Source organism: Prunus avium, chromosome 7, assembly GCF_965620075.1.
Source record: "Prunus avium chromosome 7, drPruAviu1.hap1.1, whole genome shotgun sequence".
In the NCBI taxonomy this organism is placed as follows: Eukaryota; Viridiplantae; Streptophyta; class Magnoliopsida; order Rosales; family Rosaceae; genus Prunus; species Prunus avium.
Window position 1 is genome coordinate 26,920,707 of NC_142290.1, and position 17,863 is coordinate 26,938,569.

Sequence of the window (17,863 nt, forward strand, 5' to 3'; positions counted from 1 at the left end):
CTTCTATACCCTTTGAAGGAGGAGGCGGATGACTGGGTCTCTATCCGGTATCTCCTCCGCCGTTTGATGCACCGATCGCGGCTGGGACCTGGTAGGGTTAACCTCCGAGAACTTCGTCGGGGTTGCCGAACGGTAGGGAGATGACCGGTTGGTGGAAGGAGTGTACTCATGGTCAGACTCTACCGTGGATTCTAGGATTGGTATCCTCCGTATCGAAGACTTCCTCCCCATGTTCTTCAGTCGGGGATCGTCCAAGCGGGCGTTGATCCTGATCGGCGATTGCTGCCGTTCGGACTGCCGTTCGACCTCTCGCTCCAGCAGCCGGTGTCGGCAATCGGAATAGACCTTCTTCGGTACATGGGGCTTATTTTTGGGTGCCGGGACCACCAATTGTTTAGACGGCGCAGGCGTTGCCTTTGCCACCTTCTTGCCCTTCTTCAGCCGACGAGGAGTCTGTAGGCTTTCGGACGATCGGTCCGTTGGCATGTTCTGTGTTTGCTGTTGGTTTAACAGCAGTTGCGTTTCTTCCACTCTGGTCGAGAAAAGATTATTGTGTTCTTGTATCCTAGCCATGTCCTGCCGAAGGGACACGACTTGGGCTAAAAGCTCCGCGTTTTCGGCGGATTGGATCACAGGGGGATTAGTTGCCGGTGTGTATGGGGCTGGCGCAGGGCTCACCCCGCTTGGCATGCCAAACGGCATCCCCTCTCGTGGTATGAACGTAGTTTTTTCAGTGGTCCCCATATGTTCGGGATAAAGGGTCGATTTTATCGAATTCCCACAGACGGCGCCAAACTGTTGACGCCAAAAAGTGGTTCTTTGACTTAGAGGGTCAACTTAGTAAATTTGTGTCTTCGGTAGACTTGATGCTTCAGTAGACTGTGTGATCTGCAATAAAAGCAAGCGCACGGTAAGACCTAGGGCACCGGTGTGGTACCGGCCGAAGGCTCTCCGATGCTTAAGTAAGTTCGGGAATAGAAAGTTCAACTGGCAGATCAATAGGCTTGTGTGCCGTAAGTTCTGATTACCTCCATTTTGGGATAGTTGGCCTCCTTTTATAGCTCTTGGGAGGTGTGCATTTTGTTGATTATTTCGATGTGGGACTGTGGGCGTCGCTTGGGAGCGCGCCACGTGTCCCAGGAGAGGGCGTTGCCCTAATGGAGAGATCGATAGGCAGGGTGCCGAGGGCGCCTCTGACCAAGCCCAGTTTCCTCCACGTGTCTTGCCCTTATTGGCTGTTTATTTTGGGTGTAAACAATGTGTTAATCCAATGGTTAAGAACTTGTGTCAAAAATATAGTGTCATGGATCCACCCTATATATATATAGTTCTATATCAATTCAAAGTGTACTAACTATAGGCTGTATACCTATCGCCTCAAGTAAAGGCTTTAAGCTGTAAATTTCACGTTTACAATTTATTGAGTTTTACATAAACGCCCAAGGGATGTAAAGTGTGCTTTGGGGATGCCTTCAATTAGAAGAACACTGATCTTACTTTCAACCCAAGAGAAAAAAGACTATTGATTTCATAATCAATAAAATTCTTCTTTTATTTTTATTTTTTTCTTATTGGCAACATTTCATAAAATTCAAATCATCTCACATCAATGTATTTATTAATTTTATTTTCTAAATAATGACCAAGGTATTAACTTTATATTTTTATTACGTTTGAATACTAGTGTTATTAGAAATTTAACTTATCAAACATATTATATAAGTAAAAGAAAAAGAATTGAGCTTAACCTTCAAAACATCATTTCAAACCAAAAAAATAAAATAAAACAATTTAGTTTGGTAATTACTTAAAGGAGAGAAAGAGCTAATTTTAAAGTAATTTACTTGTCGTGTGTATTATTAGAATACATTTTTAGTGGATTCCATATGAAAGTCGTCGACATGTCGTTTCTGTACACTTGACGACGTTGTAAGTTGTAACTAATTGAAGATTGCGTCGATTGACCAATGTTCTAAAAATCGTTACGAGGCAGGCACGGGCCTGGCGCCTAGAGGAGTAATCGACTAGGCGTTTTATTTATTTATAATTATTTTGTATTATAAATTATAAATTTATACATAAATAATGCAAAAATAAAAGGACATATAAATGATAAAGTACCATAATCTATATATATATAAAGCAAAATGCAGAGAATGATAAAAACATTCAAAATACTAGAAAATACCCTTAGTTAATGCAAACATTAAGAATTGAAATTATTAATTAAATGAGGATAATATGGTAAATTCACACTTTTTCACATTAAAAAAAATTAAAAGAAAAATCAGATAAAAGATTCTATTTTTATGGAACACAACTACTCATTAACTTTTCAAACTGACTTCAAAAGCACCAGATTAACACACCAACATGAAATATCGTTTATCGAGAGCCTCCCTTAGTGTAAAAGGACTGTGACTTAATTAGTTGAAAATGCTTTAGAAGAAGGATTGACATACTATTTTTTGTTGTTGTATTTATGGGTTAAACCCGTGTTATTTGTTATAAATAAAATCCATTTTTTTATTCTTGTCCAATGGGCTAATAGCTGGAAATCATTAGAATGGGAGGTATTGGAAAGAATTTAAATTCTCATTCCCCAATATCGCTTATACAAATAAAATAATTGAAGAAATAACTCTAGCCCAATGGACTAAAGTTGTATTTCAGCCCCAAACCTTAAATGATATGACAAAATTGTATATTTAAAACGTATAGCCTAGCGGCTATACTCGCCAAATATGTTAGAATATTTTAAACGTGTATTTTAAAAGTCGGCGATACTTTCTAAATACATTCGAATATTTTAAAAGTCTAGCCGCGCGGCTATACGCTTGAAATATAAATACATTCGAATATTTTAAGAGTATAGCCGCCCGGCTATACCCTTTAAATATATTCGAAACAACACGAAGCTTGCACTCGCAGAGGACGCAGGTGTCGAAGTTTCGCTTCTCTATCAACTCAAGCTTCGATTTGTTTTCTTCGATTTCGGCTGCTTCGTCCTCCGGGTTCGGCACCAAAAAAAGACCCAACCCACCTAGGAGGCCCGCCCAGCCGCCTAGCCCCCGCCTAGCCGCCTAGCGCCCGCCTAGGCCCATTTTTTAGAGTCTAAAGCACAAGATGCCGAGGATAGACTCGAAACGGTTGCCTCTCAGGCTCAAAAGGTCATGCACTGATGTACTCAATCCATCTTTGGTCTATGGCTATGAGTGTGTGATGTTGTTAGTGTGGTGTTCATTTTGCCCTTGGCTTCTTTCTCTTTTTTTTCAGATGGCTGACATTGCTACGGAACAATGGATTCAAATTCAGCGGCTTGAGCAGGCTCTTCATATTACTCAAGTAAGTTTTTTCTGCTTGAAACTGGCTTCAGGTTCTTTATTTGCTAAATTCATAAGTTTTGCTGATTCAGTAATATTTGCTAGTTTCTTCTCGGTTGGACCGCTTTTCATTCTTTGGATATTGCATTTCTGTTATAGATTTTGACATTTGATCATGCCCTTTTGTTTGCTGAGAGGAAAAAAAAAAGAAAAAGAAAAAGAAAAAAGAAGAAAGATTTGTCTCCTCCTCCTGTTGCATAGGAACCCAAAACCAACCCACCAAAGAACAGAAAAAAAAAATTGAAATATTACACCACCTCAAGTGAAAAATCTAATTCATTTAAGCTTTTATATTTGTTCTTGTATCAGCATCTGTGTTTCTGTTGTGTGAACTCCACCTCAACTTCAAAGAAAACAAATATAAAAAAAAAATTAGAGGGTGCATTTGCTAACACATGGGTTGGGAATCTCTTAATTATATTTAACTTTTCAAACTGACTTCAAAAGCACCAGATTAACATACCAACATGAAATATCATTTATCGAGCCTCCATTAGTGTAAAAGGACTGTGATTTCATTAGCTGAAAATGCTTTAGAAGAAGGATTGACCTCGAGTTCATTGACATCCCTTTCACTATAAAAACCAGGCTTTTAAGGTTGAGGCAATGACCCTTCAATTTTGAAGGATAGCAAAGATTAAACATCTCCAATTTTGTAGGATTCAAAAGGTGACAAATATTTTAATCTGATCTCTTAACAATTTGTGTCTAATAATGGCTCATATGCCGTTAGAGAAACAGAGATAGATGTGCATATCACTGTGCTGGTTGTAACATTTGGCTAATATGTACCTACAGGAACTATGAATATGTCTGTTTTCTAACTGTCCAGCATTCAGTCCCATATAGCATGGCTGGTCTAACAGATGTTCTATAAACTTAGCTTTCAATTCTGCAAAATATGATGATCACACTATATATATGCTTAACAAAACCCTCCATTTTACCTATCGTGCTTTGATTCTATGAGCCACACATCATCTCCATTCTCCCCTTGTATATATGGATGATTGAGTACATGCTAGATAGTGAAAGTTTTTGCTTTTTGATATACTCTTAGTGGTGCAATTGGTTGCTCTTATGTCTTCGTCAGAACCAAAGGCTCCTCTTGGTTAGCAGAATTCAAAGGAATATGGTTCCAGTCCAGTGACCATCTAGTAGATGCAACTTTGCCTGCTACTGAAGTCAAATCATCAGAACTGAGTGTAAGGAATGGTACAAATAATCTTCACTATTATTATCAACAGTGTCTTCTGCATCACAATTCTCTTTCTTTGTTTTAATGAAAGTTTGTAACTTAAATTTGTGTTTCTTATATAAAGAAAAATTATAAATTGCTCTTATTGTAGAGTTCATGCAATAGAATTGGGTTAGTAAAGTGTTGAGACAGACTTGTTGTATCTACTCAGCTTTTTTTGTTCAAAATATTTTGGATGTGTTGTTCAAAGTGTGAAGATAGCATTTTATTAAAAATGTGTTATTAAAAGTGTGCAATGCTTATGATTTCTTATCTCAGTTATAGGAGAAACAAAGACTTCCGTAGCTTCTGGAAATGAGCATATTGGGGAGAAGCAATTAACGGATGTCTTAGTTAATTGGTGAAACTTCTTATAAGAAGATGGAGTCCAAAATAGCAAATTAAGGAGCCACGCACAGTTCAACAATGAGGCACCCATCACCTATTTCCAGTCCAGGCAAGGGATATAACTTACAAATTATTATTTTATTTATTTTGGAACTGCAGAATTGGTTATACTTTAAGTCTTCTTTTAAGTTTAATAAAATTGGTAATATATTTAGGTGTTATTTTTGGGTGTCCAATTCTTTCCTAACAAGTTAAGAGTATATATCTTTGCAACATTGAAATTGTAGCACAGTTGTGACTGTGGTTGGTAATTTTGTTGCCTTGTCATTTATTGAACCTACCTTCCTTCTTTTATGTGATGACACTTGCGTTGTTGAACATAATCATGCAGATAGTGAAGAAAGAGATCTCGTGAATATTTTTGCTAGTCTCAGTCTAAAGCCTTCGAATCTTCCTGCTCGAGATGCTCCTTGGAAGTGGGTAACTTCTCCTTTTAAGATGTTACTTATGTGTATTCTATCATGATTTCAACAACTCATGTTGTGATTGAATTAGAGTTAATATATTGTTTGGTATTAGAAGTTGATCAGAAAAATGTTGCTTGAGAATATGTGTGGTTTTTTTTTTTCAACTTAAATCTTCCAGTGGGATCGCTTTTGCATCCTATGTTGATGTTCTGAATGCACTGTTTTGTCATGGCTGCTGTTTTACATATTTACATATATCAAGTTAATTAAGTGCTCTCAAAAGCTTCATTGATGTTTCTTTCTTTAGGGGAGAGGCTTCATCCTTGATGCAGCCACGCCTGGAGAATTCATTGGTGGGTTAAACACTACCATGTAATGCCAGGAACCAAGCCAAACAAAAAAAATTAAAAACTCAGAGAGAATGAGAGGGGAAATTGACTCTTTCCAACTAACAGGAACAAGACATTTTCCTTAAAGACTACCAATAGATTGATAGTGTTCTTATGGTCAACAAGGACAAGAATTCCAGGGCTGCTCACCTTGAGTACACCTGTACTACAATACATGCCTAATGGGAGAAGTGGTTGTACGCTCAAAATCAAAACTCTCCTTTGAATATCCTACGAAGGTTGAATATAATGAAAGATGTTGCATCGGCATTGGAATACCTTCATCATGGTCATCGTCCAAATCATGTTGTCCATTGTGATGTGAAGCCAGGAAACATACTACTTGATGATGACATGGTTGCACATGTTGCTGATCTTGGCATTGCAAGACTCTTAGGTGAAGGAGATTCTATGACCCAAACCACGACCCTTGCCACAATTGGGTATATGGCTCCAGGTGATGTACTGTTACTAGTTTACTTTTCAATTTTATATATGTTGTCCTTCATTATGAACAAGGTGACCTTATGATTTTCTTTTAATCATATATAACTAAATTCACATATATAATATTGCAGAGTTTGGAATGGAAGGAATCATTTCAACCAGAGGAGATGTGTATAGTTTCGGTATTGTACTAATGGAGACATTCACAAGGAAGCCAACTGATGAAATATTTGTTGGGGAGATGAATTTAAAGCAATGGATTGCAAACTCGTTACTTCCAGATGCTGCAATTGTTGAAGTTGTTGATGCCGATTTACTTGGAACAGAGGAAGATGGTGATTTTGTGAGCAGGAGGGATTGCTTATCATCCATTATGAGATTAGCTCTAGCATGTTGTGCAGAATTGCTGAAAGAGAGGATTAACATGCAAGAAGCTCTAGTCACACTCAATAAAATCAAGATTAAGTTTTTGAAGGACATAAAGTCAAGCAAACATTCTGCATAAAGTAAACTCTCTGGCTGCTAGAAGACATAAATTGTTTATGAAGCTTACCTTGGCATCACCAGAATTTATACTGTATTATACATATTAGTTCAATTAAGAATTATTGGTCTCTAATCATTCAAAATATATTAAATTTTAAGAACATGTTTTTCTTACTCAGGAATTTTTGATTCAAGACTGGGACATGGATTATATGACTTGGACAATACGAACTGTACTTGTGAGGGTTTGCACTCAACATTCATCCAATCTCCTTCCTTTGTTCTAACCTCCAAGCCAGCGACGTCATGCTGAACAACAATGGTGGTAAGTTCATGTCTGTGTGGCTCGGAAACCTTACTTTGGAGTCGTTGTCCTCTGGTACTGTATATTTGATGAATCTAAGAAGGTGACCGTTGGAACTACCAACTGGCCACTATGTTATAGCTTAATATAATTTATTTATATTTTTTTAATATATATTATTTTTCTTCAATATTGTGTGAGAATTATGTGTACAATATGTAAATTTCATAAATAAAAAAATACGTGTATTAAACATGAAAGTATTGTACATTTACTTTTAAAAACGTGAATTTTATCGAGTCTTTAAGACGTGTACAGAACATAGATGTCTTGCATTAGAATTACATTTGTATTCTTATAGAACGATCAAGTCGGTTTTTATCATAGTAATTCTAGACTACAATCCCCACAATGGGTCCGTCCCATTCATGGGTAAATTCAAATACCATTTTCCTTTTGGTCAAACTTAGGCATAGATGCAATCACCAAAACCTGCAACACATAATCATGGACACTTCAATGGAGAAATTGATGGTAGGGAGCTTAGGCACTGAAGTGAGAATCGGCTGTTATTCCACGTTTTCTTTAGTTACTGTGTTGGTGGGTGTGCTTTAATTGCCTTCTATCCAGAAGGGCTCCATTTTCCGTTTCCCTTTTTTTCCTTTTGCCATCTAAATTTGTATCAAGCGCTTGGCTATGCGTTTGCCCACTTGTGAAAACAAGTACAGCCGCGCGGCTATACTAGTTTTCTTTAAATAACCCAGTATAGCCGCGCGGCTACACTATTTTCAAAAATGCACGAGGATAGTATGGCCAATCGGCTATACTATTTGCTATTAATGAAATGTCAAACTCCTCCTTCAGAATTATAAAAGGCCATATACAATTGTGAGGCCTTGTGCATTAACTGAGGTGCTTGCCAGAGCAGATCTCATTTTTGACCAAGGAGACAATATAACGGTATATAATCTAGTAGAAGATCACTATTCTCTCTTTGTTGTATGTCTGTGATGACATGTATTGCTCTTTCTTTCCCTTATAATAGTAATATAATAGTATCTGAATGTTATGATTTGTAGTATTTATATATATGCAGGGTAAGATATAAAGAGAGTGTAGAAAAATAGACGAGAGAAGTTTGGGTTGAATCACTCGATACTTTGATCATGTTGAGATACACCATATATACAGGATGCTAGCGGTGGTCAACAATAACAAAAGAGGAAAATACATGATTACAAGGATTTATACATAAATTGTACCAATCACGTTGTGATGGGAGGTTGACTTGAGATAGTGGGATTCTTAGCTTGATTGTCGTTCTCTTCACCCCCGCTCAAGTGAAACAGAACCAAGTGGAGATTGAGCTTGCCAGAAAGAAAGGAGAACCGTTCTCTGGAGAGACTTTTGGTAAAAATATCGGCTAATTGATGTTGGGAAGAGACATAACGTGAGCAAAGAACTCCATGTGCTAGTAATTCACTAACAAAATGATAATCAATTTCAATATGAAGGGTGCGAGCATGGAAGATGGGATTTGCAGCCATGTGAAGAGCGGAAATATTGTCGACAAAGACGCATGGTGGAGTGTGAAGAGGAACCCCAAGTTCACGGAAAAGATAACGAAACCATTGAAGTTTAGCAACTGTTGTAGCAACGGCTCTATACTCAGCTTCTGAGCTGGACCTAGAGATGGGGGATTGCTTTTTGGCGGTCCAAGTGAGAATATCGGGACCAAGAAAGATGCAGGCCCTACTAGTTGAATGACGATCGTCAAGAGAGCCGGCCCAATCTGCATCATAGAAGGCATGTAAGGTGTAATCAGGGGAAGAGCGATAAATAAGACCATGTTCAATAGTCCCGTTTATGTAACAATAAATGCGTTTGACGGGTTGTAGATGAGTAGTCTTGGGATTGTGCATGTATTGACAGACTTGGTTGACGGCATAAGCATTGTCTGGGCGAGATAAAGTGAGATATTGAAGTCCTCCAACCATGCTACGATAGATTTCAGGATCTGAAAGAGAATCACCATCATGGGCAGAGAGCCGTTGAGAGGAAAGCAAAGGTGTAGGAGAGGGTTTTCATAGGTCAATTTTGAACTTCTTCAATAAATCTGAAGCATGTGATGACATGTATTGCTCTTTCTTTCCCTTATAATAGTCATAATATCTTAATGTTATGATTTATAGTATTTATATATATGCAGGGTAAGATGTGTCAAGAGAAGAGGTTGCTCAGATTTGTTTTGCTGCGTTGGAAAGCCCCTATGCATCTGGCAAGACATTTGAGGTCACAGCCCGACTTATGTCCCTTAATTGTGTGCTGTGTGCTGTGGCTGTAATTTGCTATTTTTGGAAGTTAAAAGCTTTTGCAGATTCTGATATGCTTATAAACTCATTTGAAGGTTAAAAGTATTGTGCCATTTAGTGAGCCATTTACAGTGGACCCTCAAAATCCACCCTCGGAGAAGGACTACAATGTTTACTTTAAAACTTTGAAAGATGGAATTACAAGGAAAGGAAATCCTCGAACCAGTGTAATATTTTGCATACATAGGGCTCTAATTTCAACCTTGACTATGTAATTATGGAATTAATGGAGCTTAATATACTTCCATTTTCATCTGAGATAATTCTCTCAGCAATGAGTCAATGACTAATGAGAAGAAAATCTGTAAACATATTAATTCTAACCACGTACCCACTCCTTTCTTGAATTGACAAAAGTTGCTAGGCATATATATAATATATACTTTGTATCACACTTTACCCACAGAGAAACAATGGTCGGATGAGTTGTATATTACCAGAACATAAATTCAAGTGGACTTGGTACAACTCAAGAGAAATGACCAACATATTAAACTTTTAAAAATAAAAAAAAAATCATCTCATAAAACGAGTTAGTCGACCGTCACATACTCAATATTTTGTTTAGTAGAAGTGTGGTTGTAATTTAATTGCATAAACTAATTATTGTTATTTAGTGGGTTAAGTGGAACTTTGTGATGGCTGAAGTTGTTAATAAGTAGTACTCTGAACCTAGTTTGATGTATAAATGTAGCATCCAAAGCTTAACAAATTCAATAAGATGTGGGCAGATGTCCACAATTGGCCTTCAGTAGGTCCGCCAATGTTGAATTGATAGATGCACCACGATGTCAAACTCTCTTAAAATTGTGGCAAACTTGTCATAAGTGTGATCACAAATATCATAGTAATATATACCCAATTCATTTGCTAAGCTGGACTTGTTAGCCTTTTTAACATCCCAATCAAAACATTAATATTTATTATGCTTCCATTTGTTTATGTACTTAGATTCTTTGTTACTTGTTTACCTTTAAATTTTGTTTTTATATTTATATCTTGTTTTTAAATACTCATTATTAGGTCAAGTCAAACCGAATCTTACATAAGCTTGTCTCATACAAAGCCAACTCGACACAAACCCATCAGACCTAGGCAAGCTATAGTCCACAGTCTCAATGGGGTAAATTTATTAGATTAGATAACACAAGGAAATGGACCTTCTTCATCATCCATCAGATGGAAATTACATTACAATAAATTTATTATTCTGATGCATCTTCCTTTTGGGCAGACTCAGACATAGATACAATCACCAAAACCTGCAACATATACAAGAATAAGCACACTTTGTTAGCTAAATTCATGTTAAGAAAACATAAGATTTTGCAGTGCATTATATCAAACAAATTGGCTTATACGTGGATTAGTGACAACAATAAGGCCAACGCCATTGAAATCACAATTGTAGCGTCCATCGGTCTTATAGTAAAGATTCATGGCAAATGAGGCATGGTTTATGAGGGTATTTGGAAAGTAGCATGAACCATGTTCTTGTATTTCACTGCATTCTTTTAATATTCCACAAGTGAAGTTTATGATGTTCTGTAATGCCGAGTCTGAGGTTCCTAGCTTAGGCACACACCAAGTATCCTGCAAACCCAACACAGCATAATAGTAATTAATTAAGTTTAATTAAGCATTTGAAATGATTTTAATATAATTAAGATGATTGAAATCTTGGTTTAAATTATACTGTTGTGAGGGAGAAATTGGATTTGAGTTACCTCCTTTTTCTGTGGCTGTGGAGGTCCTGATCCTCCTACAAATTTCAAAAGGGAACGTGAAAGTAAAATTATACAAATATTTTTGCATATGAAAATGTGCAAAACTCATTATAGTTATAGACACATACCACTCACAAATTGGCAGCAGGGATTGTAACCTGCAAAAATGGTATAGAACCAAAATGTTTAATTTGCTGGAAAAGAAAGTCTGAACTTTTGAAACAAATTATTATTATGAAATTGAAGGCCTACTTGGATCTGCCAAGGTAATGAGACCAGTATTGTTAAAATGACAATTCCATTGGTTTCTTCCCATCTTCTGGTAGTAAGCGTTCATGGCAAATGAGGCATGGTGCGCTGGCCTATCCGGGTCATAGCAAGAACCTCCTTTCTTTGTAGGGCTGCAATCTGCATAGTTACAGGCATAGTCCAGAGCTGACTGCAGTGCTTGTTGTGGTGCTGCAGGCTTCGCCACACACCAAGCTTTCTACAACACCATGTATATATGTAAATTAATTGCTAATTCATTTAAGAATTGTTCTTTTTAATTCTTACCTGTCCATTCACCAACATCGAAATCTCCCCTGCAAAAAAAAAAAAAAAAAAGCCATGGATGAACATAGGTGAAAATGTAGAGAGAGAGCAGGAAAGGGGGAAAGAAATTACGACAATGTGGAATGCTCTATAGAGTTGTTGAAAAAAAAAACATCAACTTTGCAGCTTAAGGGTCCATGAATCTCTACTGTACCCGAGAAGAAGAACAGAAGCAGGAAAGAAATAACAGGACATGGCAGAGCTAGCTTAGCCATTGCTGCTATGTTATACAAAGTAGTCTAATGTCTGTGGTTGACTAATTCATGTAGAGGAAGATGGGATATTTGTAGCAGTTCTGCAAAGGAGGACACATAATGATCATGCAAGAACAACTGAGAAACAATCTGATACACTCCATTACAGTCAGATTGGAGAGTTGGTGGAAAAAGAGATGTGAAGACATCCAAACTTTTCTTCCTTTTTAAAGACATCTAACTTTTCCCTTTTTCTGTTGCACCAATTGAGATTTCTTGCATTAGAATTAAATTTGTATTCTATACTAGCCGCTCGGCTATACTTTTAAAAAAAAAATGCCCGCGTATAGCCGAACGGCTATACCATTTATAAATTTAAAAAAGGGAGTCGCCTAGCGCCGGAGCGCCTACGTGTAAAAACAAGTATAGTATAGCCATGCGGCTACACTATTTTCTATTAAAGAAATGTCAAACTCTTCCTTGAAAATTATAAAAGGCCATATGAGTCCAGGAATAGGGCAAATCACAAAATTGCACCCTCACCACACACACGTAGGAAACACATGGCTGCACATACGAGAGAGAGAGAGGAGTTTTATAAAAAGCGTGAGAGGGTGGGGAGGAGGGATGGTGATGCGATGGGTTTTGGGTGGGCGGAGGAGGCTGCTGCGCAGTAAGGGTTTAAAGTTGTTAGAAGCGGCGGCAAGAAATGAGAAGAAAATCTGTCAACATATATTAATTCTCTCTCTCTCTCTCTCTCTCTCTCTCTCTCTCTCTCTCTCTCTCTCTCATTGTAGGTGTATGTACTTGTAGCAGATGAAAAGCAGAGGCTTCTAGAATACGAAAAATCCATACTCTGCATTACGAAAAATCGGCCTATGTGGCCTGGGCGGGTCTGGGCGGCGCTAGAAGGGTATGGGCGGTGGTAGGCGGGTCTGGGCGGCGCTAGGCGTGTCTGGGCGGCGCTAGGCGGATCTAGGCAGGGCTAGGCTGGTCTAGGCGGAGCTAGGCGGGTCTAGGCGGCGCAAGGCGGTCTAGGCGGCGCTAGGCTGGTCAAGGCGGCGCGAGGCGAGTCAAGGCGGGTCTAGGCGGCGCTAGGCGGATCTGGGTGCCGGGGTGGGTCTGGTTCTGTTCTTTTGTTCTTTAAGCCTACTGCCTAGCGATTCTTCTTTGAAGCTTTCGAGCAAGAACTGTATCAGATGCACCACCTTTTGACCCCAGCAATATTGTGTCATTGCAGGCACATTTTCTTCTGCAGCCTCTTTCTTTTAGTCTCTTCTTCATGTTTAGCAAGTTTGAATTTGATGGGAAACTGAATCCTACTTTTGTGGAACGGAATTTAAGCTCTCATTATCAAAACTATCGTTTGAATATCCTCAGCTTCTTTGGTTGGTTATACTTACAACGAAGGTTCAATTAATTCCAGTCTTCCCTGTCATATAATTCCAAATTCAAGTTAAACAGAAATTTCAGAGAGTGTAACGCTTTTTCTTTGTCTGGGCTTGAGCTTTCTTTGGTCAGAATTCTCTATTAAATTTTTTTGGAAAGTTATAACTGTCAACCTTGGATTCTGAGAAAAGTTGGAGACTTGGTGGAAAGAGATGTGAAGACATCCAAACTTTTCTTCCTTTTTAAAGACATCTAACGTTTCCCTGTTTCTGTTGCACCAGTTGAGGTTTCTTGCATTAAAATTAGATTTGTTTTCTTACAGAACGATCAAGTTGGTTTTTGTAACTCTTCCACTCCATCCCATTCATGAGTAAATTCAAATACCATTTTCCTTTTGTTCAGACTCAGGCATAGATGCAATCACCAAAACCTGCAACACATGATCATGAACACATTTTGTAAGAATCATGGCAATGAGGTAAATCAAACAACTCAAACACATTTTGGAGTGTATCATTTGGCTTACTTGGATTAGTCACAATGACGAGGCCAATGCCATTGAAGTCACAATTGTAGTGTCCATCGGTCTTATAGTAAAGATTCATGGCAAATGAGGCATGGTTTATTATTTGGAGAGTAACATGAACCATGTTCTTGTATCTTACTGCAATCTTAATATTCTACAAATGAAGTTAAGAAGTCCTGCAGTACAGAGTCTGGGGTTCCTGGCCTAGGCACGCACACCAAGTGCCCTCTCACCAGGGCCGGCCCTGACTTTTCGGTGGCCCTAGGCAATAAACTAAATGAGGCCCCTTCCCTTAGTATATATAAAATTGCAAAAAAAACAACAAATAAAATGATTTTATGTAGAGTGTAGCCATATCTCCATATAAAACAAAAAAATTCTGATTACGTATTTAATATCATGAAGGAAATTAAAAATTTACAAACCAACATTCCAACAACTAATAATGGGAACATGTCAAGATACATTAAAACTAAGTGTTTGTTCAAAATACTAAACCCTTTCCCTTAAGATTAGCTTCTGGCTTCAAGCTTCATCACATGAGTTTAGCAAAATCAGCTTTAAAAACAACATATGAAATGGTTGCAGCAAATTTGGATGGGTACAAAATCTTCCTGTAGCCTTCTTCCTCCCAAACAGGCAGCCAATAAGAGATCCATCCCATTACAATGTGCAAATATCTGAAGCTTTCCCTTTATCAAATAGCTGCTTGATTTCCTCTGCACCATTTACAATCAAAAAAGTAAAAACTGTAACATTAAAAGTACAATCAAACACTGAAAAATCCTTGATCTTCTAGCACTTTGAGAAACTCCACTCCGTACCTCCACCCGATTCATGTACATCTGCAATGATAAGATATATGCAAGCTTTTGTTAAGAAAAGTTTAGTAGATGTCATTGTGCAGTTTTATAGCGACTTATATAAGGAGACTTGGGAGATTATCTCCACCAGGCAGAGGATGTTTTGCCTTAGAAACAAATCCAAATTAAGTGAGCTAGCTGTATGCTGTAAGTTAGCGGCTTGATATCTAGAAAAGTCAAATTAGAGTGCCAGTATGAATCTATAATTATCCTTTGCGGAGTTTCGTAGAGACAAAAAACAAGTTAGACAAGAATAAAATCTGAACAATAATCTGATTCTGATTACCACTCTGTATCTCTCTGTGTTTTGTTCCTATTGGAAATTGAATTGAAACAATAGTTTGCTGGGTAGGAACAAATATAAAGAAAAATTTATAAATCTGATTACCTTTTCAGTTTCTCATGCTCCTCCCCTCTTGGTCACCATCAATCTCAAAGACAATTTGTGAGCTTTTTGGGTGAGATTGAAACTTAGGGTTATAATATGAATCTGATATGAGAAAGATGATAGAAACTGAAAATAAAGGATATGGATAATGGATTGAAGGGAGATGGGAATAACAGAGAAAAATATAATGGTGGATTATTAAGAGATCGATGGATTAAATAGAGCTCCATGGAGAAATAATTAGGAAAGGGGCTGTTGCTCTTGGCTGTCTGTGTGGCGTAGGAAACAAAGAGTTTCTGAATGGGAAGAGGAAGAGCCTTCCTCGTTCAATTACAACGCTGAGTTTCTGTTTTTTTTTTAAATTTTTTAATTTTTAGTTGGACAATAAAATATATATATATATATATATATAATATAAAAAAATTTGGGGCCCCCTTAATTGGAGGCCCATGGCCAAGGCCCTTCTTGCCTACCCCCAGGGCCGGCCCTGCCTCTCACTTCACTTCACCAAAGAAGAAGGCAATCTCTCTGAGACCACTTGGAGTTGGAGAGCTATAAATTACAAGGACTGTGATTCATCCACATGAAATTAATAGTTGGAGAGCTAATCGTGCGTCTTTGTTTAATGTTCGACTCTCTGGCTTCTAGAAGATACGCGAAATTGTTTATGAAGCTTAGCATCACCGGAATTTATACGTTATTATACAAATTATAGTTTAATTAAGAAAAACATGTGTCTTTTTTCTTATTCGTAGGAATTTTATCTACTATGTTAGATATATTTAAGGAATATGTTTCGTGAACTGGATTCAATACTAGGAGAATATAGGTCTAACATTGACTTGGACAAACCAGGGAAATAACAAAAACCAACAGGCTATAATGGAACATGGAAGCCGCTGTAGCAGTAGTTTATTATTTGACAGTGACTTGAAAAAAAATTAAAAAAATAAAACCAACATCTTACATGAAACCCCCGGCAATGGACATTCTTTTTCTTTCAGATCATTTAAAGCTATTTAAACTTTGAACTTAATTCCCTCCTAAGCCAATCAGTTTAACAAAGAATTCTACGATTGCACACAATTTGTCCAGCAACAGTCAAAAAGCAATCCAGTCCAATCCAATGGAGAGACAACCAGTCAAACAATATGGTAGAATATTTTCAGATCTATTTCATTCTCCGAAAGGAGGTATTTATAATACAGGTTACAAACCCTAGTAGGGTTTAATTAGGAAATAAGTGGAATCCTAATTACATAATATCTACACAAAAGGAAAAATAAATAAAACCCAAATAGAATAGGACTCGCCAACACTCCCCCTCAAGTTCGAGCAAAGACGTCACGCATGCCCAACTTGTCAAGCGAGTTGAGAAAGATACTTGTAGAAACAGCTTTCGTAAGAACATCAGCTAACTGATACTCTGAACGGATGAAGGGGAAGGACACAATCTCCGCATCCAACTTTTCCTTAATGAAATTTCGATCAACCTCCACATGCTTTGTACGGTCATGTTGTACAGGATTATGAGCAATTGCAATCGCAGCCGTATTGTCACAATATAACTCCATGGGTTTATTAGGCCCAAAACCAAGGTCTTTCAACAATCTTCTCAACCATAGTAACTCAGATACACCATGGGCCATTCCTCGATACTCGGCCTCAGCACTAGATCTAGACACCACCTTTTGTTTCTTGCTCCTCCACGTAACAAGATTGCCACCCACAAACATAAAATACCTAGATGTCGAACGCCTATCTGTGGCTGAACCTGCCCAATCAGCATCTGTATACCCTTCTACATTTGTATGGCCATATTTGGAGAAAATTAACCCCTTGCCAGGAGTTACTTTCAGATACCTTAAAATACAAGTCACAGCCCCCATATGATCTACACTAGGAGAGTGCATAAACTGACTCACTATATTTACAGCATACGCAATATCTGGACGAGTATGAGCCAAATAAATCAACTTCCCCACAAGTCGTTGATAACGTTCTTTATCAGTTGGAACTTGATCGGGATATATCCCCAACTTATGATTCTGCTCACTAGGGGTATCAATCGGTTTACAATCCAACATTCCAGTTTCTGCAAGTAAATCCAAAACATACTTTCTTTGGGATAGAAAAATACCGTGTTTAGATCTGGCAACTTCAATCCCAAGAAAATACTTTAAATCACCCAATGATTTCATCTCGAACTCAGAAGCCAGATACTTCTGAAGACTCTGTATCTCTACATGATCATCTCCAGTCACAATCATATCATCAACATAAATAATTAAAGCCGTCAATTTACCTTTATGACGCTTCAGAAACAAGGTATGATCAGAGTTACTTTGCACATACCCAAACTTCTTCATAGATGCAGCAAATCTTCCAAACCACGCTCTTGGAGACTGCTTTAATCCATACAAGGATTTCCGTAGCTTGCACACCACACCCTCCTTAGAAGTCACAGGGATACCTGGCGGAGGATCCATATATATTTCTTCCTTGAGATCACCATGGAGGAATGCATTTTTGACATCAAATTGTAGCAACGGCCAGTCACGGTTAGCAGCTAACGATAAGAGTACGCGTACAGTGTTGAGCTTAGCTACTGGAGCAAAAGTCTCTGTGTAATCCACTCCATATATCTGAGTATACCATTTTGCTACCAATCTTGCCTTGTAACGGTCAATGGAACCATCAGCCTTGTGCTTCAAAGTAAACACCCATCTGCACCCAACTGCCTTTTTTC

General features: G+C 37.9%; 2 protein-coding genes across 8 annotated transcripts; one reads left to right on the forward strand and one right to left on the reverse strand.

Moving 5' to 3' along the window:
* The first annotated feature begins 2,941 nt into the window (after window positions 1-2,941).
* LOC110755852 (receptor kinase-like protein Xa21) lies at window positions 2,942-7,298 on the forward strand. Of its 7 annotated transcripts, none has more exons than XM_088256103.1 (8): window positions 2,942-3,170; window positions 3,277-3,345; window positions 4,444-4,598; window positions 4,900-5,077; window positions 5,360-5,444; window positions 5,743-6,281; window positions 6,403-6,777; window positions 6,937-7,298. In XM_088256103.1, the coding sequence occupies exons 6-7, from the start codon at window positions 6,074-6,076 to the stop codon at window positions 6,774-6,776; spliced, it is 582 nt and encodes a 193-aa protein (XP_088112229.1). In that variant the 5' UTR covers window positions 2,942-3,170; window positions 3,277-3,345; window positions 4,444-4,598; window positions 4,900-5,077; window positions 5,360-5,444; window positions 5,743-6,073; the 3' UTR covers window position 6,777; window positions 6,937-7,298. The 7 variants fall into 7 exon arrangements, with proteins under 7 accessions (XP_088112229.1, XP_088112227.1, XP_088112228.1 ...); XM_088256101.1 differs by having other exon boundaries at window positions 4,477-4,598; XM_088256102.1 differs by having other exon boundaries at window positions 4,477-4,588.
* A 3,340-nt stretch (window positions 7,299-10,638) lies between these two features.
* On the reverse strand, window positions 10,639-11,969 carry LOC110774008 (glucan endo-1,3-beta-glucosidase 3-like). The gene is made up of 7 exons (XM_088244635.1): window positions 11,909-11,969; window positions 11,716-11,744; window positions 11,413-11,647; window positions 11,289-11,318; window positions 11,161-11,195; window positions 10,781-11,026; window positions 10,639-10,695 (listed from the first exon to the last, which is right to left on the reverse strand). Exons 1-7 carry the CDS (start codon window positions 11,967-11,969, stop codon window positions 10,639-10,641), a joined length of 693 nt encoding a protein of 230 aa, XP_088100761.1.
* Between the last annotated feature and the right edge of the window lie 5,894 nt (window positions 11,970-17,863).